The sequence below is a fragment of the Aythya marila genome (genome assembly GCF_965140915.1).
Source record: "Aythya marila genome assembly, chromosome: 1".
In the NCBI taxonomy this organism is placed as follows: Eukaryota; Metazoa; Chordata; class Aves; order Anseriformes; family Anatidae; genus Aythya; species Aythya marila.
This window is the reverse complement of record NC_139042.1, coordinates 190,793,750-190,820,782: the sequence shown is the minus strand read 5'-3', so window position 1 is coordinate 190,820,782 and position 27,033 is coordinate 190,793,750. Positions and strand designations below refer to the sequence as shown.

The 27,033-nt window shown below is 35.3% G+C and overlaps 1 protein-coding gene across 1 annotated transcript in view; it reads left to right on the top strand.

Moving 5' to 3' along the window:
- TBC1D22A (TBC1 domain family member 22A) overlaps positions 1 to 27,033 on the top strand; it is a 175,290-nt gene that overhangs the window by 91,768 nt on the left and 56,489 nt on the right. The window contains exon 12 of the mRNA XM_082752207.1: positions 4,449 to 4,576. Within this exon, the coding sequence (XP_082608333.1) occupies positions 4,449 to 4,576 (128 nt within the window). The remainder of the gene's footprint in view (positions 1 to 4,448; positions 4,577 to 27,033) is intronic.

Below are 27,033 nucleotides of genomic sequence, written 5' to 3'. Positions count from 1 at the left end.
AATACGTATGAAATGGTGATAAAATGGGATTAAGAATGAAGTATGAACTATAAATAAAAATAAACTTTAATTTTCGAAAAAGGGAAAATTAGGTTTATAGTCAAGCATCAGAAAAGATTGATAGGGTTGATAGGAATCGTTAACTAAAGGTCAACAATATAAGGCTAATTACCTGAAGTAATAAATTGCACAGATGGATGCAGTGGTTCCATGCTGTGCTACGGTAATGTGGCTATTCACACATTATTTTACTGTTATTTTGTGATTCCTTTTTCCTTATGAGTAAACTTTCCTAGGCCCTTATTCTGGCAGTATCCCTTAGACAGAACAACACAAGTCATGCCATAGTACACGTTTTGTCCTTAACTGTGGCTTTAGTTTGTGATACTGCAGTCACATACAACTTTAAATCTGAAATCAGTGAAACAGCATGAAAAGGTGACACTAAACAATTATATGTGTAGGTTCTTTTTGAAAATTTCAGCTGTGTCTCTACACTGCTACTTTCAGTACTCATATTTAGTTAATTTCAGAAAATCTTGATGCATACATACAACCGTAGGAGTTTGGTCTTTTAAAAGTTTAAAGCCTTTACTGATATAATCTAGTAATGAATAGGTGCGACAAAGTTTTTAACTTTGGGGTTAAAGGGGTATGATAGATAAAATCATTCCAGAAACTCAAATTAGGATGATTTGGAGACGCATGCTGAAAAGACTATCATTAGTGCAGAATCTGTTTAAGGTGGCTAAATGCAATCAAACTAATATAATCCAATAAGTGTGCTTATTAAAATTGTAAGTAATGATAAATGCTTATTTTGTAGTACACTAAATACATGGTTTTGGAGGTATGCTACTTAAGAATACATCTGTATAATGTACTTATTTTTTAATTGGAAGATTTGTTTCACCAAACTTTTTCTATGTTTAGTTTTATTGTAAGTATTGGGAATCTTATTAAATATAATTGTTTCTTTTGAATTTTGATATATATTTTGAAATATATTTTTCTGCAACTATAAAAATATATTTTTACTGCAACTGCAGTAAGTGTGGTTTTATAATATGCTTGAAGTCTGAAAGTTGATGGTAATTGCATCACTTGCTTGTTTGTTGCACACATGCTAATTTTCAGTGGAATGAAAAATGTAAATTTAGATTTTCACTGTCCTAATTACCTTTATGAGTGAAATAGCCCCTACTCACAACAATTACTTACAAGTCAGGAAGAATGAGCCTTTTCAGTCATTGCATTTTCTGTTCCAGTCTTGCATCAATTGTATTTAATGCTTGGAGTTTAGTAGTCTATTTTTCAGCTTGTTCAGATTAGAAAACGACTTTCAAGAAATTCATTATGGTTATTAAACACTGGCTGAAATATAAAAATTGGCACAATTTATTGTTCTTTATTTCTTACTTTCAGTGGCTGTGAGCAATTAAATGAAATACACTGCTACTATGGGAAGAACAAAAATGTTAAGTAGTGTTTGTAAGTTAGTACATCAGCTAAAATTAAAACTGACTTTTTTGTATCCTGCTTGATGTAATGGATTATCTAAATATAGTACTCTGCAATACTAGGTATCTAAATGTACCATTTTGGAAATAAATTTAACATAGTATCTCATTTCAGTATATATGGCTTGCAGCTAAATTTGCCTAGAGCAAAAGCAGGTAGTCATTCTGTCCTGGGCCTCAATTAGTGTTAGTGCCTCCGAGGCATGCAAGGCCTCTAGCTGCGTAGAAAATGGAAATAGAAAGGCTTCTGGGCTTTATACTGTTTTCAAAATGTGGCCTTGTATATATTAACTGCCTTATTTCATTCTTAAGTCTGTTTCTCTAAGGTAGTACCACATGTGATTACTGTGTCTGTCTTCTCCTTCCAATAACTTGTCAATAACTGAGGACTTCCTTCATCAGCATTTTACAGAAGGACTGAAGACTCCACCATGCAGAATTCCACAGCTTGTATAAAATTCATTTGTTCATTAAAAAAAAAAAAAGTAACACAAAATAACACTACTACTGAAGAAGGACTGCAAAACAAGCTCAGCAGATAGCTTACTGCATGCCAACTAGGTACTCATTGCACTTGCACAGGCTAGTCATGTTATGCAGACCTTGGAACTAGCCTTAATATTGGCTTAATATTGGCTGTTGTCTCTTTCCCAGATGGGATAGTTGATGAGTTTTGCAGAAAGCCCAGGAAAGAAGGGTTCAAAAGTGAGGGGAGGATATTAGTTCTGTAGAGGAAGGAAGATTAGTCACAGGTTCTTGAGATTGGAAGGCAGAGGCTATTATGGGTAGTGGAACATCCATCACAAAGTTCTCATGTAATTTTAAAAATATTGACAGCATATAGGCACAATACAGAATAGTAATTTAGTAGGACTTTCCTGTACACAGAAATGGCTGGAGGAGGGGGTTTGTAAGATCAATTAAAAGTACAGAAGCTCATTACCTCTCCATTCTCATCCTCTATATTTTCACATCCTGTAGGTCAGTCTATTGTACATCAGCAGTATCTAATTACCTAGTTAGTGTTATAATTAGAAATGAAATGAAACACTTGAAAATTCACACATCTTTATATATAGCTACAAGTTAAAAAAAAATATCTCAGAATCATTAACAGAAGTTTTTTAGATGTTCATAAAAAATTTATTATATTTGTCTGTACAGAAGGTTATGACTTTAAAAATGTAGATAATTTATCTATGGATAGGTAGAGATTAAGAAAGTGCTTTGGAGAAGTACCAGTACCTTATACATTTCCATAGTTATTTGTTTTTAGACTGTTACAAACAGGATGTTGTGCTAGGTAAACCTTTAGTATAACTTGTGACTATTCTTACTTGTGGTCAAACTCCCTGTTAGTTGCTTTCAAGATATGAACAACTTTTACTTCTTCCATATTGAAACAACTTTCAATTGACTGAGAGTCAATTGAAAATATATTGACCAAAATATATATCGACCAAAACTTTCATACACCCACTAAATCTAATTTGAATAACTTCAGCCTAAGCCTTTAAGCTCTGGGAGAATTTTAAATAACTAAAAATAGTATTTTACTAAACTGGCATTACTGGGATCACCTAAAATCACGTACAGATGTGCTCAAATTTAATTACAGCTGGCTTGGATGAAATACATTCTTTGGGTTTCTGCTGCATGTTCTAAGTTCTCTGTTATTCTCTGATGTGCTTACTTCAACACAGAGGCCCCAGGAAGCATGTTGGGTTACATAGATGGACAACTGGTCTTTTTGGTCAGAAAGGTTAAAATATTTTTCAGAAGTTTTCAAAAAGTCCTTAACCAGCTGCTATAAAGTGTAATTGAACTTCTGCTACCTTTGTCTTTATGTAATGTCTTGTAACGGTGCTACTATACTTTTGATGTTGTTGTTGTTCATTTAGGTTTTTAGTGCTCGTTCTCCTAGCTGCTAGTACACCCCTGAATGTGGGTGGAGGATGGTGTGGGTAGCAAAATCTCCCCAGAATGTGATTGTATAAAGAAATATAGCAGGGATGTCTTACTCAGGCCTTAACAAAGACTCATTGTCATTCATTTATCCAAAATAAGACATCAGCATTTCTGAAGTAGTTGTAGTTTGCGACGTGTTATTGTAATACCTGAGCCTGAGCTAAAACTAATTAACAGAACGTATGTGATTCTTTTGGGGGTAAATTCTGCTAAATATATAAAAACCTCACAGTAGGTTAGTTCTATTAAGGATAGAAATAACCCATGCAAGTGATTATCGCAGCTTTCAGATAGAAAACATGCCATAATAAATGAGTAGTGAGTAGTGCTTTAGAAACCATTGATTTGTACTGCTTTTTATTTGTATTTATTTGCGATACTAAGAAATTGTTTAAGCAGTAATTATTTAAATTTGCTCACCATTTTGTATTGCATTAATCTCACTTTTCTTTTTGCTTTGAGTAAATGTAGCCTTTACATATACTCTGTACTTTTTTGCCGTGTTATTATTGTCTTCTTTTTTATTGCCAATGCTTTATTTTTGGAATCCATTATGTTATTTGCAAACCTTGTTGCTTGCAGTCCTTTCCCAAATGATTTATAGATTAGGAAGTTATTGGGGATATATGTACATAATCATTTCATTTTATAACTTAATATATTATTTGTTGTATACTGTGAAATCGTGACCTTGCCTTTCTTTTTTTTTTTTTTTTTTTGTTTTTTTTTAAATTGAGAGCAGTTGTTTAAGCCATCCAGAGGTAGAAAATATAACCCAATGTACTGTTTGACTAGTTGTTTCTGTTGTTTCTATTTGGATTTCCAGTTAGTTATAAGAGTTTTCATGGAACACTACATTTTATCTGCCTGGGATCAAAGTATTTTATTTTTCAGACTGTTCATTTGATAGCTAAGGACTTCCAAAAAAATCAGTAAAATGTCTTTTTATTCTGTCTTCAGAACAAGTTCATGTACACTTGGATCAGCATGAGGTGAAATACTTGCAATTTGCTTTCCGATGGATGAATAATTTGCTGATGAGAGAAGTCCCTTTACGGTGTACCATCAGGTTATGGGACACATACCAAGTAAGTGCTTTTTTAAACCTCCACTATATTTTGGATATGCAGGTATGTTTGTCTGTTATTTTTCATAAACTTTTTGTTTTAGTGTAATCTGAGAATCATAAGAAGAGAGTGTCTTCAGTGATCATTACATTTAGAAACATTTAAAGTTTTCAGTCTTCCAGCCCTTAAAAAGCGAAGCACTTTATATTATGTCAATTTATAGCACTAAAATGAACCCCCACTCAAAGCATGGGTTAATGTCAATAGCACGCCTGTCTGTTCAGAAAAGCAAAACATTGAATTTCACTTAATTGATGCCCTCCATTGATTCTGAGTTCTATGCTTCTTACTGCCCTTCTGCTTAACTACTCATTCCAATACTAGCTTCCAGTTCTCCAGCACTGAGGAATGCTCATCCTTCGGTCATTTATTTTGTGTTATTGTTTATCCAGATGAAACTCCTTATGTTACTGACCTCTAGTTGTCAGTAGACAACTGTCTAGTAGACAGTAATATTTCCTCAATATTTCCTTGCTCAGCTGTCAAGTGAAAGAACTGGTATGAAAGAAAAACTGTCTGTTTTTAGTTCCGTTTCTTGACATTTCAGTAGCTTCTGGTTACAATTTTAAATTATGTATTTAACCAGAAGGCACTTAAATACTTGTTTTGTTGTCAAAGTTAACTAAATAAAAATAATTTATATAAAAAAAGGAAATGTAAAAGGACTAAAAGCACCATAAGAAATTTTAACTTAGTTTAGTAAATATGGGAATGACTTGTAGTATCTCGTAAAGAGATATAACATCTTTAAATGCAAATGTCTTTACATCTGTTCACTATGTAGCAGTGTTTAGTTAGTTTCATAGACTTTAGTGCCAGAAAGTACACTTAGACCATCTCTTCAGACCTCAAACAGAGGGTTAAGAATTGCTTGCTACTCATATGGACATGAGTCTAATAAGTGTTTAATTAAGTGTCTTTTTTAGAATGTGATATGAAAACATTATGAAATGAGGAGTCTATCATCACTTCTACTGCTAATCTGTCATAAAAGGTTATGTTAATCCTTATGTTAATCCTTGTAAGGTTAATCCTTACAAGTCTTATTTGGTAAATTTCTCAATTGCATTTGTCTATTGCTTATGTTTGGGGTCCTTTGCCTCCTTTGTCTCACTGTAACATCTGTATCTATATCTATTTTAATACCAAGTTAGTACTTGGCATTTTCATATTTCTTTTTATTTTTAACCATGATAACTCTAACACTACATTTGGTACTTGATGATTAATCTAACAAATATGCTAAAAATATGTAAAAACTCTTATTTAGTGCAGCTAACTACCCATATGCATCCAGGGAGTAGCTGTTTTTGACAGAACTTCACATTGAGCTCATAATGCGTGAGCAATGATTTTGTGATAATTATGAGAAACTTTGTTTGAAGATCAAACTTGCAGTTACTTTGTGTCAAGCTGTTTCCATGCTGAATGGAATGAATTCTCATCACTAGCCCATAGGCGCCTGACAAGTTCCACTTCAGTATCTTTATCCATAATACATGTTTCTGATTATTTATTTTGGGTTTTGAGCAATTTCTACAGTATTACAGTTGTCATTTATATTATTTAAAAGATTAATACCTATGAAAATCCCATGTAAATGCTTATCTTTTAAATGCAAGAATCTTATATCAAAATGGTATCCTTATACAATGGGGATACTTTTATATATTAAACATGCTTAAGGAGTAATTTTTTTTTGACTCGGCAGGTGCAGAAGATCAGTGTTGTTTTCTAGATTTTGTTGTTTTACAGACCATTCCACATGTACTTCTTGGAGAAATCTTGTATTTAAAACCAGGAAAAGGTATCTTAATCTAGGTCACCTGTATTTCCAACCCTTGTTCTGAAGCAACCTAGAAGGATTGCACAAGTTGCTTATCATATTTCAGTTGTACTTATACCAATTTTTTTCTTATCAATCTATACTGATAATATGGCTAGTAAATACAGTGAAGCTAAAGGAGCCACTAAAGTTTGCAAAGTATAGCTTTTTATGTAAATAGCTTTTAATCCATTCAGTTATGTACGATTCCAAACAATCATTTGCAAAGGAATCAGCAGTGCTACTTTCCAAATAGAATAGAAATACTAGAGATGGAATTTTTTCTGTTAGATTTATCTTCTGATTAGAGTTTTTAACAGTAAAGCTCGGTATACACCAAAATACATATTGGTAAGGACGTTTTTCTGGGGATCTATCTATCTATGGACAAACCCGTAATACTGGATTTGAAAAAGAGATAAAAAAATGAGTAGAGGCAGAAATAGAATAGGGATCCTTATTTTTGAAACAAATTTATCTTTCCAGGTACAAATGGAAGGACAAATCCTACTGATAATTTTAAGGGCTTGGATAGTTGCTTAATTGCTTTCTGTGCCTGAAGGGTGATGCAGCTGTAATGTGTTTTTTCTACCTGATGTACCCTAAAGCAAGAAAGGAAGAAAACATGGGGACTCTCCTTAGATTTCCACAAAAATAGCCTTTGGCTATTTTAGTGCCTACTCAGGTTGTGTGTGTACTGATTTTTCCTCCTGATTTTCTCATATTACTGTAAATAAAAATGCCTCTAACCACAATATAAATTCAGAGAGAAGGTGACCTAATCAAGTTGGAGTGATGAGATTACCAACATGTACTGCAGGCATCCCCACATGGCTGATGGGAGGACTTTTGCCAAGGCTCTACTGTACGGCCCTCAGGAAGGGATGGGGCACATTTGCAAGACAGGCAGTTCTTGTTCCAGTGCACTGCAGCGTTTGGGAATCATGCAGGAGCACTGCCAGAGGAGAGGTCTCTGGACAGAAGGGACTGCCTGATTCCTTCATGTCTGCACCAGGAGTGTATTCTGGTTTCTCCATTTCATGCAGATACCCAGGGTGATGGTGGATGGCTTCCCTTTCCTCCCAGGGATTTGAGAACACTGGCTTCTTGAAAGAGAGGGTCCCAGTGATGATATTTTCACAGAAAAAAAAAAAAAGCCTTTTGCCTCCTTGTTCTTCCTCTTTCCCTATCAAAGCTGAAATATTGCCTTGTCTCACTGAGCTGCACATATTCATCTGTTCATAGTGGAAAATACGGGATAAATATTGTGCTGTCCCCAGCTTAAATTCCAACTTGGTCATTCTCAGAGCAGACCCCATTTTTTAAAATGTGTGTTGTCCTTGGGGCACTTTTAAGATCCACTGTATTTATGTAGCTATGTGCTTTTCTGTTAAGTGGAAAGAATCAGCAGTGCCATTACAGTGTTAGCATTCATCCGAAATACTTCATCCTTTACTAGAAGTGGCAATACAGGCCTTGAATGTCAGAGGCTGTAAACCAATACGTAGGGCAGTATTGTGTTTAGTTTTAGCTGTCACAAAAAGGGTCCGCATCTTAATTTTTATTTTTAACTATGCTTACATATTGAGTTCAAAACTACATTTGATTTCTGGGCAGTTGGGAGCTGGAAGGATGTCTGTAACAACGCAATTAAATAATCCTGATACACAGTAATACAGCATTGTACTGACTGCTGTTTGGAATGGGGTGGCTATATTTTTCATTTTAACGTAGCCTTCTGGTGTGATGTTGTTACACAAATTAGCTTTTTGTGCTGTCTTTCATGAAGCAATTTCTCTGTGTAAATAACTTGGTAGACATACATAATTTGCAGAAGAAACACTGATGCAAGTTCCATAGTTAAAAGCTTATTCAGACTTTTCCAAGTTTGCTGATGACACCAAGCTCTGTGGTGTGGTCGACATGCAGGAGGGAAGGGATGGCATCCAGAGGGACATGGACAGGCCTGAGAGGTGGGCCTGTGCTACCTCATGAGGTTCAACAAGGCCAAGGGCAAGGTCCTGCAGCTGGGCCGGGGCAATCCCAAGCACAAACCCAGGCTGGGTGGAGAATGGATTGAGAGTAGCTCTGGGGAGAAGGCCCTGGGGGTGCTGGTGGATGAGAAGCTCAACATGGACTTGTTAGAGACTGCCCAGAGGAGGGCCACAAAGTTGCTTAGAGGGCTGGAGCACCTCTCCTGCAAAGACAGGCTGAGGGCATTGGGGTTGTTGAGCCTGGAGAAGAGAAGGCTCCAGGTGACCTTACAGCGGTCTTTCCAGTACCTAAAGGAGGCCTTCAGGAAAGCTGAGGAGTGACCCTGTCAGGGGGTGTAGTGATCAGACAGGGGGGAATGACTTCAAAGTAAAAGAGGGTAGACTTTGTATATTATGTATGTATATTAGTTTTCGATTTTAAATACATTTTGACAAGTGCCACGTGAAATTTGGGAGTTGAAGTGTATAGTTGTCTTTTCTCCTGCCAGGAAGCCTTTGTTTTCAGTACCACTTTGCTGACAGCTGTATTGCCAGCTCGCCAGTAGGCTGATGTAGCTGAAATGAGCCTCATTCTCACACTCTTTGGAGGTATTGCAGAACGGTTCAATGACATGGTTACTGTTTACAGTGCACCGGTGTCCTAGTTTGCAGGTTTCCCTTATTCTTCTGTGAGGGATGCTTTATTGTTACCAAGGTATCCCAAGGCTTATCTGAAACCATATCAGATAAATGCATGTAAGACCACCACGTGAAATGCAAAACAATTAAAGAAAAAGGAAAAGGAAAAAGCAAACTTACTAACATACAATGCCAATATTGATGTTGGTGAGCTGATTTACTGTCTCACTGCTGATTTTTTTTTTCTTCTAGTTCCTGTAACCCCCAGCTCCTTGGCAGTGTCTGTTACTGTTCTTCAGGTTAGCCCCGTAAGGGGGCTGACTATGTGTAGGAATGTTATTTGTCTAGCAGTCAGTCACTGAAGTTTAAGAAATGTTCAGAAACAGTTATAATTGTTTCTGTGTTTCCATTCTGTATAGAGTGAAAGATTTTGATTCCCTGAACATGAGAAAATAATTTAAGACTGGTCTTCAGTTGAGCTGTCTTGTGATTAGTATTTATTTTAGAAAAAATCAATTAAAAGTTGAAACAGGAGTTCATTTCTCAATAGACACTGGAGAGTCTACACAAGAATGATATTATTACTATCCTGGTCTAAATCAAAGCCTTAAGCCACCTGAGGTAACAGAGATTCATCAACTGAAAGCAGATGTAATTTTCAAGGCCAGGAGCTGTGATTATTTTTCTTTTTATGGCAGTTCTAACATCTCTCATCCATATTGATTCCATGATATTAGGTAGATGTTGTTCTCATCCTTTTCCTTAGCAGGAGCACAGGGCTGCTCCCTGTCCTAGTGGTCTGGTCATGTTTTTGGTTGTTTGTTTTTGTAAAGCATGGTTTGGACCATTAGGATCTCTGAACCAGTTTAGATGAAGTGTATAAAAATAAACATTTGGAATGAAAGCAAAATTGTGAGGAAGGTACATTTTGATTATACCCTTCCATCTTCTGCTAGTCAGAAGCCTTGAACCTTTATAGCCCTATCTGGTATACATTTTTTAAAAATGACCATTATTATTAAATATTTTTCTGATTGTTTTAAAACAATACTATTTGAAACATCCTGTGGCAATGATATATTTGCAATTTCTTTATTCAGTGTGGGAAAAAAATCTACTTTGATTTAGCAGAAGATTCCTTTGAATTCACTTCCACTTCTTTGATAACGCAAACTTGTCAAGTCATTCTTTATTCTCTTTTTCCACATCGCTTGTTTCAAAACTGTTTTATATCTCTGTATGCTATCACTCCTTTTGCAAGTTAAAAATATCTATACATATAGAAGCCATTTCATGCACCTTTTATGCTCATCTTTCTTCTCTGTAATATTTATAGTTCTGCTATATTATTTTTGTCATATGCTAAATGGAAACTTCAAGAGGTGAGCACAATGTGGGTTCATACGATGAGAAGATGTTTTCCTTCATTTTTTCTTTTATCCTTTTTTCCTCCCTCCCTCCCTCCCTCCCTCCCTCCCTTCTTTCTCATGCCTCTCATTTCTGTTGGGCATCGAGCACTTCCAGGTAATATCATAGTTAGTTTGACTTATCTGTCTTACTGGTTAACTTAAAGTACGACATCAGGTATGCATGTTTCGCATTTTTTCTCGCTCAGTGTGTTTCTATGGATAACCAGATATTTTTCATTTCTGTATTCATTTGCCACTTTATTACTCAGTGACATGACAGCTTTCAGCAACTTTTTGCAGCTGTTTTACTTCTTACCAGTAGAAGCTATGCTGAATAATTTTGTATCTCTACCAAACTCTTCCTTTTCAGGATCACTTAGTAGTTTACTGAGTAAAGATAATCTTGATCTGTTATTTTTGTTCTTTTATTTCTTATATTTTATTTTTTTTTTAATTCATGAACACTTTCTGTCTTGCTTCACAACAACTTAATCTGTGAATTAGCTAGCTTAGTGAAATTGTTGAAGGGGTTTGGACATATAAATATGTAATATCCAATTAATAGCACATGGGTAAGATCATGTCTGTAAGATTTCTAGTCATATATAAATTTGATTGAAACTGGCCAATGGGTTTGATGTTTCTGGAGTGGGGAAACAGACTTGATGGGACATAATCTTTCCTGCCCAGATATAAAATGCAAATGCAAAAGTTTAATCTTCCTAGGAGATAAAGGTAAAATATTGCATAACTTGGTAATGAATTCTTGTCCACATGACATATGCCATAAGGAAAAACAGCTCCTGGGTTCAAAAGCATCGGAGGCCTCTGGAGCCTGTACTCAAGTCATGTCTCTCCCTTTGATTATTCTGGCATCCTTTGTTTTATGTTAGGTATATTTTTTTCTGTAGCTTCATACCTGAAGAGCTGGAATTCACCATCCTGCTTTCTATTGAACCCAGCCCTGATCTTCCTCACTTTTCACAGTAATTGAAGAACACCATTTCAAATTGTTGTCTTTAAAATTACATCTAAAAATGTGATCTAAAAGTCATATTTAGTTCCTGGGAAGAACACAGCAGGGAGATGTGAACATGAGAGAAGGGTTTTTATTTATGAGGTTGGCAATCTAAACATTTTTCTGTACAAACAAAGCATCCTTATTCTACCTGCATCTCTTTGGAAGCTTCTAGGTCCTTTTGTGTTCAGCAAGTTGTTGTTTTCCTTTATGTCGGTGGACTCCTGATACACATAGCTTCCCTTCAACTTGAGCAACTGAAAAGTTTTTATACTTTTCCAGTGTTTGTCAGGCATCTGACTGTCATCACCTTATAGCATGTGGATAGGTATCTGCCAGGACAACTTTGTTGCTAAGGCAACCTCCCATTGACAAGAGTTGTGCTCATTAGGACTTTGTTTTGGCAGGCAATTATATTTCAGTGGCATTGCAAGGCGCTGAAGGCAGTGACCTCTTATTGTTTATCTTCTACTAACCACAGTCTGTAATAACATAAAACTGAAAAGTAAGAATGTTAGTAAGAAAAAGTTTATCTTCCACTGTATGTATAACTTTGTGTACGGTCGTAAGGATTTGTGCAAAGTGGAGAAAAATAGTAATTCAACTTATGAATACCTGCTTTTCTGACCTTAAAAAGCAGTCATTCACATTTATATAAGTTCTCAGGTTTTCTCTTAGGAAAGATAAAGCTGATTGCTATTTGTTTTGAAGTTTTGGTGGGAGACAGGGTTCCCAAATTCCCAGGGAAAGCAGACTCAGCAAATCCTGGTTTTGAGTTGGACCACAGTCTTATGCAAGGAAGCACACACATTTATATCCCGAACTGTGATCTGCAGTTACATATCCTCAGCTTCTCCCCAAATCCTGCTCCGTATGTTTTGCCTCAACAAGCAATGATTTAAAAAAAAAAATAAATTCTATTAACTTCTTCCCTCTGTGAAATCAAAAAATCATCTTTATACCTGTGCCAACCCTACAGCGCTCATAATTGGGATCTCAGCCATATCACTTAATGCAGCTCGTCTGCACTCAGTTTTTTTCACATTCCCTCTTGGCCTTGCAGGATGGCATTGTCTATGTCCCTGTTCACACCCTGTGGTACAACAGAGCAGGTTGGGGACCACGAGGTCACCTCTTGGAAGTAAAAGCTTGTATAGTGGTTTTACCTGAACTCTGAGGAACATGCAGCAATACTAGCAATTATAAAACTTAGAGTAGCTGCCCATGTGAGATGCTTAAATATGACCCCATAAAACCGAAGATGTCATCTGGCATGCCTTTGGATGGGTCTGCATGCTACCAGCACATGGGGACTCGAGGTCTGGTAGACCTTTAATTCTGAGGTTCCTCGTCTGTGGCCTTCCAGCCTGTGAGCTCACTGGAAATAGCAAAAACGGGGTTCAGTTTGAGACATGAACGCAAAAATACTCTGTTTTACTGTAATTTTTTGGAGTATATTCTTGTATCAGGTGGCAATAATTCCATCCTATCTGACAGAGATCTAGTGAATAAAGACAGGAGAGCCTAAAGAGAGATTTGTTACAGCTCAGAGTGGCTGGTTAGCTGAATCGCTTTTTAAGCACCATTGAGCATATTGACCAGATCTTCATTACCTTTGTAAATTAAATATACAGCATGCTTACAGACACATAATCTAATAAAGGAAGCTCTGAGTTTCTGCAAAAAGTGGGTTAAAATTCCTTTCATAATATTTAAAAAGACTTTTTTTTTTTTTTTTTTAATAGTGTGATGTTCTAGTCCACTAGACCAAAGTTTTATAACATAACTAACTGTAGATGATGAATGTGTTTGTATGTCACCAATTTGTATCTTTTTTTTCTTTGGTTGCTTTCAGTGATATCAGGGAGGATTCGGTAAAAATTGGAAAATAAAAGAAGAGGGAATGAAAGTGTAGCTGTGCTATTTTATGAGGAAGAAATTTAGTTATACAAAAGTCATACAAAAGCAGAACTCAAGTGATGTGCATAGGGAAGCCTTTGCTTTTTTTTTTTTTTTTCTGGATTCAACATCTTAAGGCAGCTTCTGGTGCTATTGAAATAGATGGTAATTTTTCTGTGGCTAAACAGAAGTTAATTGCAAATGCAGAGAGGATGAGATAGAGTATTTTCTCTTATGCATATCTTAAAGGATGTGAGTAATCTCATTGACTTCAATTGAACAAGTCATGAATTTAGTTAATTAAGCATGTACTTTGAAGTGGTTTATTGATCAGGATCTTGATGCATGACTCTATAGGATGATAACTGAATGTTAGATGCTGCCTAGAAGACAGTTTGTTTTCCTTACTGTGAAGTAGTTTTGCTGTTTCTGCAGGAAAGTTTTATTAATATTTTGATTTAAAAAGGTCTGAAAAAAAAATCATGTTTCTATACAAGAAAAGAGAAAGAAAATTGCCTCTTACATCCACATGCTTTTATTTTGTGTATTTTTTGAGGTTCTATACATGTCAGACTTTTATAATACGATGCTGTAATTTCTAAGGTAGATTTACCATGAGTATCTCTAGTCTCCATGTAGTCCTTTAGTCTCTGAATTATATTTCTATTTTAAAAAAATTTATAAGAAGACATGTTTTGAAAATAACTGTATATAAACATTTTACAGTATTGTATGGCTCGATGTAGTACACTGTGCATTCGTGTATTGAAATGTTTCCTCTGAATTCTATACAAGGTTTGTACCACCAGTTCTATTTTAGTTACATCGATTTACGTAAAAGAGCACAGAACTCTAGTAATCTAGCTTTGTTCAGTTCTTTTGCCCAAGTTTAAAAAAAAAAAAAAAAGTTTATTTGGGAGAGAGCTTAAAATGTCCTTTTTGAACAAATTATCAGCTACTAATGAAAATTTTCTATTTGTATGCAAAAGTCAAGATTTCAGTGCATGAACCATTTTGGATAATACAAGCTACTTACTCTCCTAGTTTCATGGGATTTATAGCTCTTTAAATACCTCGTTTTTTTAATTATTTTTTTTAACAGTATGACTTTCATGCAGCAGTATTGTTAGGAGAGCCAACCTGGAATTTAATTTGACGAGGAAAATGAAGAGCATCGAGAAAGGATTTCATTAGTACATGAACAGTAAAAGGAAGACTAGCGAAAATGTGGGCCCACTGCTGAATTGGGGCAGGGGAACTGGTGACAAATGGCAAATTCTGGAGTGCTTAATGCCCTCTTTACCAATAGAACCAGCCTTCAGGAATTCCAGGCCACTGAAACCTGAAGGAAAGTAAAGCAAGGAGGGCTTATCTTGAGCAGAGGACAGTGAGCCCAGGGAGCACTTAAACAAAGTGGATGTATGTGGGTCCATGGGGCCTGTCGGTTTTCACCTCTGAGTTCTGAGGGAGCTGGCTGATGTCATTGAAAAACAGCTCGGAGTGATCATGGCATCTGGGAGAGTTTCCCCATGGCAGGAAGATAAAAAGTATCACTTTTATCTTCAGGAAGGGTGGGAAGGAAAATTCAGGGAACTGCAGGCCAGACAGCCTCACCTCAGTTCCTGGGAAAGAGATGGAGAAAATCCTCCTGGAAGAGTCATAGTTAACTCAGCTGTAGCGTTCTACAATGAGATGACTACCCTGGTGGACAAGGGGAAAGACGTGAATGTTGTTTTCCTCAGTTACAGCAAAGCACTATTTTCCTTAACATCATCATAGACAACTGTCCATCCTCACTGTGGTTTCACTGTAGCTTTAAGGTGATACAACTTTCCTGGTTTGGGTAAGTTTTCACCTAAATCAGCTTAATGATTTGGCTTACTACATAACCATTTATATTGACATAAATGAAATAGTGGCAGCACATATTAGCAGGTGAGCTAGGTGAGACTGCCTGAGCAGCAACCTGTGCTTATGTTGTCTTAAGGCAACTGTGAAACTATATATGTGAAGCTTTTCAAAAAGCTGTCTTTGTATTTGGATATTTTTCCCTCTATAGGAAAAATATATGCATATATTTTTGCATGTCAGCATATAGGGAGTGGATTCTGCATAGTCATATCTCCTGTTCGCATGGCGATGTGAGCAAGACCATTTAGCCTGACTGCCTCCCGCTATAGGCACAACAGCTAATTGTCAGAGCAAGGATGCATGTGTGGAGCTGAAGCACTTTTCAAATACAAGACACTTTATTGAGTTCAGTGTGGCATTAAATGGTTTCCCATCACATAGCAAATAAATTAGTGGTGGTGTTTCTTAAACTAAACAGTTGGCTCTACTTATAAATCTATTTTTGTATCCCTCTAAAAGAAGAGTTAATGGTCCCTCAAAGAGGAATCTGCTTTGTTATTGTTATTCACGTGAATTGGCCAACAGTTTCTGGATTAACTGATTCTATGCCCTGGTTATTTTCTGAATCAAATGGCTTGAATAAGTGGAGAAATATGCTTGATAAAGGAAAGAAATACTCAAAATATTGTACAAAATGCCTTATGTGCTTTCACTTTAGTAATACACTTTATTGCTTGCCCAGATATTTGTACAATTCCGAAAGTTGGCTAGGTAGGTTAACTACATCAGGTTTTAACCTCCTTTGACTATTGTTTCAATGGCTGATTTGTTTCTAGCTCTTCTCTGGAAATGGTGCTTCACAGTTTCTGTGGACTGAATAGGTATTTCCTCAGTTCACTTGGACCTAACTTAAGTCCTCTGAATGACCACCTCCCAAAGTATCACTGCCTCTCTGCTGGCATTATCAGGGTTTAATTTTATTGTTTTCAGAATCCAATCATACAGATTCAGGTAAGTTAGATGATTAAAGTAAGTAATATCAGTACTTTTAATAAGTATGTCATTCTCTACATACATTGTAGATTCTCTTCATACCTTATACATACATTGTGTTGTAGTTCAGTTACTCCTGCTTTAACTCAATGAAATTGTTCCAGTATGTTTAACATACAGTTTATTTTCAATTATTAATTTTTTTTTTTTAACCTCCAACACAACAATCTAAAACTATAAATTTGAAGAGACTTCTTCATTTTTGCTATGCGTAATGGCACTACTGTAAGCCAAACAATGGCTTTAGTAATAGATAACTCTGCAAGTTTATCTTCAGGGGATTTGTTCATGGTAGACTAGCTCACTGGTGATGAAAAGTGTCTTTCATGCATGAAAAAGTACAGACCCAAGCTGATGAGTGCTGTCAGCTGCATGGTTTTTGCAATCATGTGTCCTTACTTAGAGTAAAGACAGTAGGAGAGTAAGCTTACTTTATTGCTTCCTTTAAGAAGATTTTTATTATTAGACCTTAAATGCTTTTGAAAAAAAAAAAAAATCCACAGCCATTGTAAGATTGAAGCTTCATTTTATGTGATATAGAAAAATAACTGCTGCTTTCATTGCAGGGTGTTCAGTTAAAATTGATTCAGTGAAAGTTCAGTGTAATGATTTTATGTTTCACCTTTTCTTCTATTAGGTACTATTAAAAAAAAAAAAAAAAATTCAGGCAAACACTCCACACTCCATTACAAGCTTTTTTACCTGAAACTTCTTTAAGCTTAGTGGTTCCATGTTTTTTTCTCATACTCTTGTTGTTCTTAAAACAGGAGAGTTAGTGGACATGACTCTATTACATTTTACTTGTGCTTGCATTTGTGTTGTGGATGCAGAGACTCTCCTGTGCAGGTGCTGTGTGAGTAATTCAGAATTCCCAGGGGAAAGAAAAGAAGCCAGAGTGCAGGAGGAACTTGGCGTAGCACCCCTGCAGTGCAGAATGGAGTTTCTTTTTACTTCCCACAGAGCCCTTCCCTTGCTGAACCTTACTTATGTGTCCTAACAGTCTACACTGCAAATTCAAGATGTTTAGTATTTTAAAACCGTAATCTAATTAGTTATTTATTCTCAAGTTATTGTTGTTAGTTATGCCACTAATTGATGTTTCACACAGTAATCACTTTTTTTTCCCCTTTTGTTTCTGTTGGGTTGTTGTTAAAAACAGAACAAATGTAAAATAATACAAACACATTGCACAATTCTCTGGTTCCTTGTTTCAGATTTATTAAAACATCGATCACTAACATATAGTTGATGTAGATTATCTAAATGTGGGAATACATAATGTTTCTAGGTTGCATAAAAATTTGAGCAGTAAAAATTTAAATCAAATCAGAATTGTTTATAGTAGGTGTAAGATGAACAGCTGAATAGAAGTGCAAGCGTTTTGTCACATCTGAAAATGAACAACAGAATATATGATATATATTATTGTGCAGAATAAATTTCTGATTAGCAGAACTCTGTATAGGTAGGGAACAAAATAAATTGCCATAAAATGGGCTTTTTGAAATTCAGAAGTCTGCGATTGATGCCACTTTACATGCAGGGCAGCCTCGCTACCATATGTAAAATAATTAGTACATATTCATGACAAAATTCATCTATAGATGGCAGAACATTATGCTACACTGCAGATAGTAGGTTGAAGCGTGTGGATTAACCTGCTCTGCTTTGAAGCAGAATATTTTAGTGACAAAGCTTTTAAGCAGGCAGCACAGAACATCTATTAAGCTTTCAAAATGCTTTTTAACTTCTATCTTCTGTGTAAGACATAGTACCTAAACTCAGATGCAACCTTTGTAAAAAATGACAAAGTAGTATTCAACAAATCCAGTGAAATCCAGTAAAAATAGCTTCTTTGTCGTAGCATGGATACTTGTAGTGGGATTATGAAATATGTATAATTACTATTTGTTTCTGGAATGCACAACATCATTAGAACTACATGAAATATTAAGATCCTTATCTTCTTTTGTCTCTCCAGTGCTTTTGCTCCTACTAGTGATTGCTTCTTCCTTAATATTCTGGCCTTTCTTGTTTTCCTGATACATGACAGTCTTGTGCTTTACTCTGCCACTTAGATTGCCCTTGACTGTCTGTTCTGAGAGCTTTTCTGCCCTTTCTTCCAGTCTCACAGGGTTTGCTGGTCCTTTTTTACTCTTTCTCCATCCTGTTCATGGGTGATCTGAGGTTTTCCTTACAGCTGCACTGTCAGCTTTATACTGACAATTTGCATATCTACTTTTTTTTTTTTTTAATATATTTCTGACTTGACTCCCTTAGTTAAGATGCATATTTTCGTCAGCCTCTGTGACAGTTCTCCCTAGACAGTTGATGACAATTACTGATACCATGACTTCTTTTTTTCTTTTCCTTTTCTTCCCCAAAGCACTTAATTTTCTTATTTTGCAACTTTTCATAGTAGATCCTGCACAGATTTTTTGTTCAACATATTTCCTTCATCATTCTCCAGACCATCTGTATTCTACTTCTCATCACAATTTTCAAAAAAAAAACCAATTCTTCTTGTTTTGAACTTTTTGTCTAATACGAAAAGTATGAGTCTCTTTAAATCAGATAGAATATGTAATTTGCTGCTTCTGTCATTTCTCAAGTCTTCCATCTTAGAGTTCCTTCATTTTCTTGCTGTTTTTATCTGTAAAATATTTCTCTCATTTATTCCAATTCATTTTTTCCCTCACAGTAGTAGGTCAGGAGTTACTGATTAAAAAACAACAACAACAAAGCAGTATTTCAAAGTGCATGTAAATCTGTGCTAAAATTTGGCTGTTCTCTGCCTAAATTGAAGTATTATTTTTATACGTGAAACTAAAATAACTCTGAATAAGTTACAGTGTGTCAGTAAATATGAAGAGGTTCTAAAGAAAAGCTAACATACCATCAGTTATGGTCAATAGTTTTCAAATCAAACATATCTGTTCTCTGAACTCTCTTTATGCGTTCTACTAACTTTCTTCCTTTAGCAGTTAGAATTCATTTCAAAACAACAAAAAATCAGCTTAGGAATCTTCAGTTTCATGCTGGTTGAGAAAGTAAGTTGTCCTTCTGATTATTCACATCTATGGACAAAGAATAGAATGTGCACTAGAAAGTACAAACTTTACAATATTGCATCGTAGTGATTATTCTGATTAAATACACAAAGTTAATATTACTAATACCTGCTCACTTTAAATGAATCGATTCAATTCAGCTACCTCTAAGTTGTTTTTTTTTTTTATTATTTTAATTTCACCTAGGCTATTCATCTATTTGAAAAGGTATATCTATACAAGAACATTAATTTCTATAGTCAACATTTTTGCCTGTTCCCTACTCCATTTTGTGTGTGTGTAATAAAGCAGCAAAGAAACTTGTATATGAGGGTCAGTGAGTAAGACTCATTTCAGATGACTCAGTTGTCTTAAAAAATGTTCTCTAGGGTAGTAATATCTTTCAACGAGGCTAAAAATCGAAGTAAATCTGTCTACAACACTCACTCAAGATAAGTAAAATGTCTGAATCACAACTTGAGCGTCATTACTGTGCTGTGTTATTTTTTTGTGACTTTGTAAACAATCACATAGTTTACAAATAAACTGCAATTAGCTGTTGTGGGGACCATATATTTCAGAGACAGTGACTCAACATCCGCTATTACTGTTTTTGAAAGCCACAACTCTGGTGATGATTGAAGGAAGATAAATTTCAATTCAGGATGGAGGTTTGTCAGTTAAAAGTCACAATTATATTTTTCCACAGTAGCCAGGAAAAAATAGGACTGTATTACTTTTTATTTTAAAAGTATACTGCAAAATGTACAGTGTTCTTTATCTTAATTCATATTAACTACAAGCTTTGAGAAATACTGAGTTTAGAGTTCATGCAATCAGATAGAACTTGAATTGTGCGTAGTCTTTAGCACAAGTTTGTTACTCATGTATGCTGACAGAGGTTGCCAAAACGCTTTTGGGAACTTAATTTGAAGACTTATGAAATGAATTTGGAAAATCAGACTTTTTTTTTTTTTTTAAACTATCTCAAGTTGAACTTGCCAAAACTGGTAATTGATGAAGTCAAACAATACAATTTTCTTCAATTATTATGGTGTGTTATTTGCTGAATTTAGGTACTGTTTATTTGAAGGGTTGGTTGGTATTCTGCTAAGGAAACTTCAGCCAACTTTAGTTGAGTAGTAAAGGACACTTATATTTAGTTACTGAAGTTTCTTTCATTCCAGTTGCAGTGGTTCACCTTGGCCAGCTTTTTTTTTTTTCTTTTCTTTTCACAGTTTTCTTAATCAGCACTGACAATTCACCTATTTTTCTGTGTCTGCTTCCAAGTTCTCTAATGCATCCTTCTTATTTTCTCCCCTATCTTTAAGGTTTTCTCTAAAATACACATTCCTGCAGCCATAAAAATGAGACCTTCTGACCTATTTGGACAATCCTGTGTTAATAGGTGTGCTTCTGGGTTTGCAGCCTTGTAGTTGTTTATAGGCTGTATCCCTGTGTTTGTGTGAGGTGACCTCGATCGTATAAATTAACATGTGCAGCTCATGAATTTTTCTATTCCCATTCAGATACACTGACACCTTCCAGATTGCTTGGATTCTGTGGTTATCAGACACTTTTTTCCAGATTCAGCCCATGATGTGTAATGGTGACATGCATTTCCAAGGCAATGATTTGGGTGTCTTTGAGCCATATTAATTGTGGGATCGTTGCGTTGAGGGATCAAGACTACATCTAGTCTGAAGTAAAATCCAAAACTAAATCAAGTGTAAAGTAAGATGCAAACCCAAACTATATTTACTGTAGCTGTGGAAGCCTGAATGCTATCTGCTTGCATCTTCTTATCTTCTATCGCAGTGAGTTACTTGCTAATGTAAACACAGCCATGAGCTTTTCAGATATCTGATTTGCTCTCTCGTATAGTCTTGGGTTAAGTGGGCACTGTACCAAGCCCAAGACTTCCTATTATTATTTTGTTATATCACTGCAGTCTATCAGATGGCTCTTATTCTTTAACTAATGTTAATCAGTGCATCTTCAATATCTAGTGAAAAGATTCAAAAGTTCAGCACTTTTTTTCTTAGACATTTCAAACTACTTGTGCTTAGCTAACAAAAATTCAAGTACACGCAGTTTTGCTGTCAGTGCTATATCATGATAGAATTATTGTTTATCATTATATATGATAAAATTCATCAAGTTTTTGTGCAACCTTAAATCAGTATCTAGTCCATTGTTTAATATCATTACTGAAGAAACTACTGTTGGTATAGAAAGTTTGTCACAATATAGAAATGTGACAGGAGAGTGAAGATGTGCTGATTGCTTTCTAATCTGTTCTACGTTTTCTCTTTATGAATAGAGTGGGTCTGATCCAACATTGACTGGGTCAGTAATGCAGGTAACTCGTTTACTGCAATACAATAATGGAATGAAATCCTGCTTCCGGAATCTTCATTGTCCATCCCCACATTCAGTGTAGTGACTGAATTTTATCTATCTGTTTTAGGAAATAAAAAATCAGGTGTAGGTAAGACTTTCCATGTTGCATCATACCAAAAGGCCTCTCAAACTACTCTTCATTCTCTATGTCAGTGCTTCTCATAAGATGGCACCCTCAGATGAATTTTCTTCAAACAGTTGCTAGTAACGAGAACAAAAATCTCATGTTTTGATGTATGTGCTAGTGTTCCTTATTTTGCTTTTATGACACCATCATGTGATATCATTATGATATGATGGGTTATGATATTCAAGATACTACAAGGAATTTGTTTGGAGGAACACGGTCAAAAGTTATTTCCTATATATTTACAAATTCTGTGTACCTTTTTAAAATATAAATGCATTTTAACTAAAAAAGATGCAGGTGGTTATACTTCATTTTTGCTAATTTATTCTTTTAGTGAAAGAAGTGTATTTGTAAATGCCATCATCCTTATTCAGCATGCTTCGGTTCATTTTCCATGGAAATTTGCATTGGAAAGATTTGATATTGGTGCTCTTCAATTCAAGTGCAGTAACATCCACTAAGGAAGCTGCAGTACCGGTATTTCTAAGGGCAATGTATGTTGTTGAGACTGATTGATTGTGTTAATCTAATCAAACTGTCAAAGCAATCCTTCTTACAACATTCTTCTTCATAAACCCATTAAAGTATTTGAACTAGTAAGTCTTTTATGCTCTTTCCTCAGCAGAAAGGCTGAGGATGACAATCAAAGTGAAAAGGATTTAAAAATGAGAATGGCAGGCTGATATGAGAAAGGAAAACCCGTATCATGCCAATTGCTCATCAACAATAATTAAAATGCAATTCATTAATGTACAGCTGATTCCTTAAAAAAGAGCTATGGTACATATTTTCGTAGAATGTTTAATACAGAATTTCTATCAAACTTATTTTCTCAAGTTTTTGTTTTTGAGGATAAGTGATTAATACAAATTCTGCATTATTTTCCTGTGATCTTTCAGACTGCAGATTAAGTCTCATTTAAAAACAGAGGTTCATTATAAGCTTTCTGATTTTGGCATGAGGTGTTCTTCTACTGACTACAATTGAGATTTTCTTAGAGGGAGTTTGGTAAGAATTCCAGAAAACTTTTGTATTTGGAAGTAACTAGAAAATAGCACAGGAACATTGAGGTAATTGTATTTAAAGATAGTTCTGCATCTTAAAGAGAATTCTATTTCTGGGTACCTGAAAATGTATTTTTTTTTCCCTTGTTTCTTTTAAAGTCTTGGAGTCTTGTATCATCTTCAAATATATATATATTTTTCTATTAAAATTCTGTCTACTGTAATTAGCCTTGTTTTCAATTGTGCAATTTATTTATTTTTCTAAATTAATTTTCTCAGCTTGACTGAGGATTTCAATGGAGAGGAAAAAATAATCATTAAAGCAAAAAAGGCTAAGTCACATTTTATCCTAGTATACTTTAGATGTGCATAGTTTAACTATTTGTCATTACTTTGTGTTGAATTACATTACTTCAGAGACAATGGATGCAGAGGAAACATCGGTAGTTATGGTGATGTATTAAAATGAGAAATTGGAGAACAGTTGCACTGAAATATTAATATTGAAGATAAGGTTACAGAGTCATAAAAAAACACAACCTAAACATTTCAGGATAGCGTGCAGGTGAAGTAGCTCTTGTGAGTGATTTTGATTTTGGCATAATATATGTGTTGAATAGTTATCAATTCAGAGAGACAATGCTAGCCTCTGCGGGAAGGTGTATTTTGATATATCAGCAGGTATTCTTTTTTTCCACTGTGAAGGAACTTAGTTTATTATATATATTAAAAAGTCATGCAGTTCTTTTCAAATGCACGTAGAGTTTCTGTTCTATTTTCCTTTATTTCATATCTCAACAGATTATTATTTCTAGTATAAGTAGAGAGTATTTATATTAACTTGTATTTTTTAAGTTGAGGAACAGCACTGAAATCATCAGAAGACATCTGTGTATAGTTCCTGTATGTGCTAACTGCATTTCCATTACATAAATGTTATATATTTAGTTTTTATCATGTAGTTATTTAATATCTTCACCAGTGATCAGGAAAATAAGGGTAATAACGGGATAAAAAAAGCTTGCAGCTGATAACAGTGTATTCAGGATAAGCACATAACAACTTATGAGGCAAGAAAAGCTGAAAGACCTGAGCGAGAGTAACAATAATAAAATGGCACTTGAAATTCCCATTCGTGTAAGTGTAAATTTAGAAGTAAATGTTTGGGAAAAAGGAAATCCTATTTTGGTACATAATCATTAGTCACGAACTGAATGTTGCCACTGGGGAACAAGAACTGGAAGATAAAATGCTTCAATGAAAATGTCAGAACGGAGAATAAAGAATAAGAGAGAGCTTAATTTTACCATTATACAGTTCTATGGGGTTCTCGTGCAACAGGGTCGAGGCTGGAGGAAATACAGAATGACTGAATATGAAGAATTGCTTTTTCTGAGGAACGGTAACGTCCTAGGAATCCTTAGCTTGGGGAAAAATAAAGATGAGTGGAAAAATACTGTACAGGTGTACAAAATGTCTGTGACATACGGAGAAGTTTAGTCACATTAAAAAAAAAACAAGTATTATGACAGGAAACCAGGAAGTGTCAGGTTCAAACTGAAGAATATACATTTTTTTACACAGCACACAATTTCAGTGTGGAACACTCTATCACAAGACTCTCCCTGTAGGTCCTGAATTTTACAGGGATTCAAAATGTGACTCATGAGAGAATAATCTGTCATTAGGTATTAAGCAGATTCCAACATCTGGCTTGAGAAATCTCTGTGCCAAGATGCTGGAGGATGGGAAAATGTTGCATAAAGCTTGCACTTCCTAGAGTTTGCCCATAGCACTGACAACTCCAAGATAAGCTATTCAACAGTATTAGAATGGCCATACCTGGGCACTGGAGCTGTGTTGGTAAAATTTGGATGCTTTCCACGTAATAAAAAATATTTAGCTAATTTTTTCAAAACTAACTGGATGCTAATAGAATTTCTCAAATGTATCATATAGGTTTCTCAAATGTATCATCCAAAGGTTGTCCTAGAGAGCACTAGGATAGCTCTGGAAAGTTAGAAAGACTGAAAAAGATACCGTTTTTAACTATTTTCAACAAACTGCATGTGATGGAGTTCATGTTTTTCTTCTGCAAAAGCAGAGTGTTTTTTCATAGCCACATCATAGTCAGAATGTTTTGTGTTACATTTAGTGTCTAAAATTATACGAAGAAATCTAAAATGGACACGCAAAAATAGGCAGCACTTTTTCCTTCACAGTATTTATCAACTTCTGGTATCGATAATGAAAGCCTTCTGTTAACTTGTATATTTAGACAGAAGTAAAATGTTGGTTTGCTAGATACCCGTACCCATATTTTCCACGTCAATCTTGTTTGCAATTATAAACAACACACTGAAATGTACCATCCTTAGAATTTCCTTTTTTTTTGTGTCTGCACTTCCTTGCTTGTACATTTTATTTCATCACTTGATAGTGTAACCCAGTAGGGAAATTAAACTTCCTCATTTGGTGACAACTGTAAGGATAAAAAAATCATACAAATATTTAATATAAAAGCTGATTTGTACTATAGGCAAAAAAATGCATTTTGTTTTCCAGTTATGCCAAGAAAGCCTTTAATTAGACAAACAATTATTCATCAAAACTGTATTTGAGGAGGGGAGGGATTGTGATGGGTTGGCCTTTTCATGTGAATAAACCCTTATTCAAGGCACAAGATGGTTTCTTTAGGGTGCTAGCGCTGCTCAGAGTGACAAGGGCTGCCTTTTGTTTCTGTTTGTCTGTCTTCACTGCTCTCTTTTTCTTGTCTCAAGTAAATACCAGATTTGGGCATCAGTATTTCCAGTAATCCAGTTTTTCATTATTTATATCTTACATAGTACCACATTCCTGCAAGACAAATCTTGAAAGCATTTTATTCTTCACATAATATTAATGTCAGTCTTGTATAGATTTAGATAGCACATATAGTTGGAAGTATTCCTTTAATTTTAATCTTAACAACATCCTCAAAATACTACAGAAAGGACATTCATATTGTTTTACAGGAGAAAAAGTTTAGAAGAAAACTTGATGTTACTCCTTTGGTGAGGGGGTGGGAGGAGAAAAAGCAGAGGGTAGGAGAAATCGGCTGTCTTGTATCTTGTCATTTCTAAATAAAGCAGTTGTGTTGACATGCTTTGCTATCCTGCAGAACTTAGTGTGAATCAAGGGAAACTAAGGAAGTTATTTCATCGTTTTTAGTCATAGAATCATGGACTCACAGAATGGTTTGGGTTGGAAGGGGCCTTAAAGCCCACCCAGTTCCAACCCCCTGCCATGGGCAGGGACACCTCCCACCAGCCCAGGTTGCCCAAAGCCCCATCCAGCCTGGCCTTGAACACCTCCAGGGATGGGGCATCCACAGCTTCTCTGGGCAGCCTGTGCCAGGGCCTCACTGCCCTCTGAGTGAAGCATTTCTTCTTTAAAGCCATATTGATTTTTTTTTTTTTTCCCAGTATGTTCTTTTTTGGTAGAATTAAATACTGCATTATTAAGTTTTCCGTCATATTGCTTAGTCTACATCATTAAAAAAAATTATGCAAAAGTAGAGTTATATTACAGGTGCTTTTATAGTAGAAAAATTTAGTCTCCATGAAGGACTTGTGTATGAGAAATTTAGCAATTACTCATTCGGGTATTAAAATGTCACAAGTATCGGTTTTCTTTTAGACTTGTTTGAATTCATATTTATATGATTTAAGCTGTTCCCTGTATTCTGTCTAGCTTTGCCAGATTAGCAAAGTTGTTGCTATAATTGTTTTTTTTTCCTAGTGTTATTTGCAAAAATTTTGCCAGTACCAATTTAAAAAAAAAATAAAATAGTAGACCTTTTGGAGTTAAATCTTCATTATATAGTTTACTCACCAATGTACTTTTTTCCCCACTTTGTCCTCACTCTGCTTCACTGCTTTCAGGAACAAAAGTAAATTGTGATTCAGAAAACTCTCCATATTTAGAAAAAGCTCGTGGAGGTATGAAGTTGAACATATGTGGAAGTAAGCTTCCTGAGGAATTCTTTATGAAAGCACACGGCTAACTACATCCTTGGTCTCATGCTAAGTCCTGAAACTAATGTCCAGGTGTTCATTAATGTTGTGTAAAACCTGCACGTTGAGTGAAAGGACTCAGAGAAAGAGCTGAAAGGACTTCAGCTCC